General features: G+C 35.4%; 1 protein-coding gene across 1 annotated transcript; it reads left to right on the forward strand.

Moving 5' to 3' along the window:
- The first annotated feature begins 253 nt into the window (after positions 1 to 253).
- On the forward strand, positions 254 to 2,574 carry LOC134263953 (uncharacterized). The gene is made up of 2 exons (XM_062746299.1): positions 254 to 317; positions 688 to 2,574. Exon 2 carries the CDS (start codon positions 696 to 698, stop codon positions 2,349 to 2,351), a length of 1,656 nt encoding a protein of 551 aa, XP_062602283.1. The 5' UTR covers positions 254 to 317; positions 688 to 695; the 3' UTR covers positions 2,352 to 2,574.
- The last annotated feature ends 358 nt before the right edge of the window (positions 2,575 to 2,932 follow it).

A 2,932-nucleotide genomic window follows, 5' to 3' on the forward strand; every position in this document is an offset into this window, starting at 1 on the left:
CGGGGGGGAGGGGGCGCGCCGGGTGCACCCCCCATTAAATCCGCCACTGCATACATCCTCGAATATTTGTCTAAATTCCAAAATTTTAGATCGAAACGCAAACGTGAAAAAAAAAAAAATTAAAGATTAAAAGTTGAAAATTGAAATACGATTGAAATTTTAAACATTTTTGAAAACATAATTTGTATGTATCATTAATATTACTCAAGAAAGATAACTATAGCTATGACACCCTATATGTTAACATTCCAGTCAGGTGAGGGCAAGCTTCCGCCATTTCTTATTTTCTGGATTCTTATTTGGACACGCATAAATTGGTATTGCCTATTATAATGTATTGTTATACATCTGAAATTGTTTGATTTAACATTAAGTTATTGTATAATTTTACAATGCATAACATTCCTGTAAAATAAACTAGGCAGGTTCATGAGGATTATTTAGATACTGGGTGAAAAGGTACATGGGTGTAATCCTTTAACAACCTTACGTTGAAATTAAACTTTTAAATAAAAATCGGTATCACCATAAGCAAATTACGTTTTAAGGTAAAAATTTTAATAAATCAGGACATTTTGATTTGTGAGATTATGAAATATAGAGTATATATAATATTTACTTTCGTTTTCGACCAAAGATATTTAGGCATTGAGAGCCATAATCAATGTCATATCATTCAAATTCTAGATTTGGACATGGATCCCAGCAGAAGTGCCCAGGATGTGATCAGATGTGACCTTTGTGAGACAGCTATAGTACAGATGTACTGTGATTTCTGTCATGTCAACCTCTGTAAACTCTGTATTGGAGAACACATTGCTGATGAATATGAAAAACATAAAATTGTCCCATTCCAACAAAGAAAATCCACCTTAATTTATCCACAGTGCAATACACATGAAACAAAAAGATGTAAATTTCACTGTAAAGAATGCAACACATCTGTGTGCTCTTTATGCATTATAACTGATACACATAAGGGGCATACCATTATAACTCTTTTGGATATCTTTAATTCAAAGAGAGAACTCATAGGGAAAGATACAGAAGAATTAGAACAAATAATTTCTCCTACTTATGAAGAAATTGCCACTGATATAGAAACTCAGATTGCCAATCTGGATGGAGAATATAATGAACTCTCAACAGCAGTAACAAAACATGGAGAAGAATGGCACAAAGAAATTGACAAAATCGTCAACAAATTGAAAACAGAAATAGAAGAAGTAAAAAATAAACATCTAAGCACTCTGAAGAAACATTTAGATGAAATTAAACAGATTATATATCAAATTCAGCAAACTTTGCTTCAGTTAAATAGAATAGATGAATCAAATGAAGTGTCCATGACTATGGAATACAGTTCTAAAATGGAAGAATTAAGCATACTTCCGCATAAAGTTAAGATATCACTGCCTGTGTTCAGTCCAAAGTCAAAAGATGCAGAACATCTTTATACATTGTTTGGATCTTTAACAGAATTAACTACCAAAACAGAAGAAAATGGGTACAAACTGAAGAAACCAGAGACACCAAGCAGAGAACTGCTTGAAGAACCAGAACTTATCACCACTATAAATACTGGGTATGAAAAACTCTATAGTGTTACCTGTCTTAGTGAAGAAGAAATCTGGACAAGTGGATTTGTCGATGATATGAAATGCTTCAACATTCAAGGCTCAATAATGAAGACAATCAAAACAAAATCAGGGAAATGGCCTTATGATATAGCAGTGACAGGTGATGGTGATCTAGTGTATGCCGACTGGAAAACAAGGACTGTGAATAAGGTAAAGAATGGACATACAGAGATGATCAGACTCCAGGGCTGGAGACCTCTCAATCTCTGTGTCACCTCCTCTGGTGATCTCATGGTTACTATGTACAGTGATGATAAAACACAGTCCAGAGTTGTGCGTTACTCAGGCTCCACAGAGAAACAAACAATCCAGTTTGATGAGGAGGGTAAACCTCTGTATTCAGGAAATGACTACATTAAGTACATCAGTGAGAACAGAAACCTGGATATCTGTGTAGCTGACAGTAAAGCTTGTGCTGTAGTGGTGGTCAATCAGACTGGAAAACTCCGATTTAGATACACTGTACATTCTTCTACTACAAAAAACAAGCCATTTAAACCTTACGGCATCACAACAGACAGTCAAAATCAGATCCTGACAGCAGACAGTGATAACCACTGTATCCACATCCTAGAACAGAACGGACAGTTCCTACGTTATATAGATAACTGTGATCTGAAGGAGCCATATGGTTTATGTGTAGACAAAAGTAATAATCTGTTTACTGCTGAGTATGGAGGAAAGATTAAGAAAATTAAATATCTTAGATAGACATGTATTTAAGGAATCACTGTCTAGTTAGGAGATTATGCCAGGGCATCAACAATAGTGGGAAACATGGGATAATTTGCATAATGGGCTTCCTGCTAAAGTTATCCCATGTTTCCCACTATTGTTGATGCCCCTAGCATACTCTCCTAACTAGACAGTGATTACTTATATTTCCATTTTTACTTGAAATAACAATCTGAAAATAAATCGAAATACCGTCTAATTTAGTAGATTTGAAATGCACGAGGCCCCTTGACATCAAATTTTACTTTAAAAAAAATAGTCTCATAAAAACACGGAACAAATTTATTGATTATTTAGAATTTTTTCCACACAAAACACTGCCCACAAAGATACTTTTTAAAAGCATTTGACCTCCAAGTACAACATTAACATACGTCATGCACATACATGTACAGCACATGACCTTGGTCAACCATGAGTGAAAATCTTTAGGCACCCTAACAACGTCAGGGGGGTGGGGTGGGGTCCCTGAGTCAACATGATCCCATTTTACAAACAACACTGTGTGAACTGAGTCAGGACCCCAGGGTATAACCAAGGTAGTCCTTAAAACTTAG

This window comes from Saccostrea cucullata, unplaced genomic scaffold (assembly GCF_032062105.1).
Source record: "Saccostrea cucullata isolate Sc308-1 unplaced genomic scaffold, CSIRO_AGI_Scuc_v1 ctg11003, whole genome shotgun sequence".
NCBI lineage: Eukaryota > Metazoa > Mollusca > Bivalvia > Ostreida > Ostreidae > Saccostrea > Saccostrea cuccullata.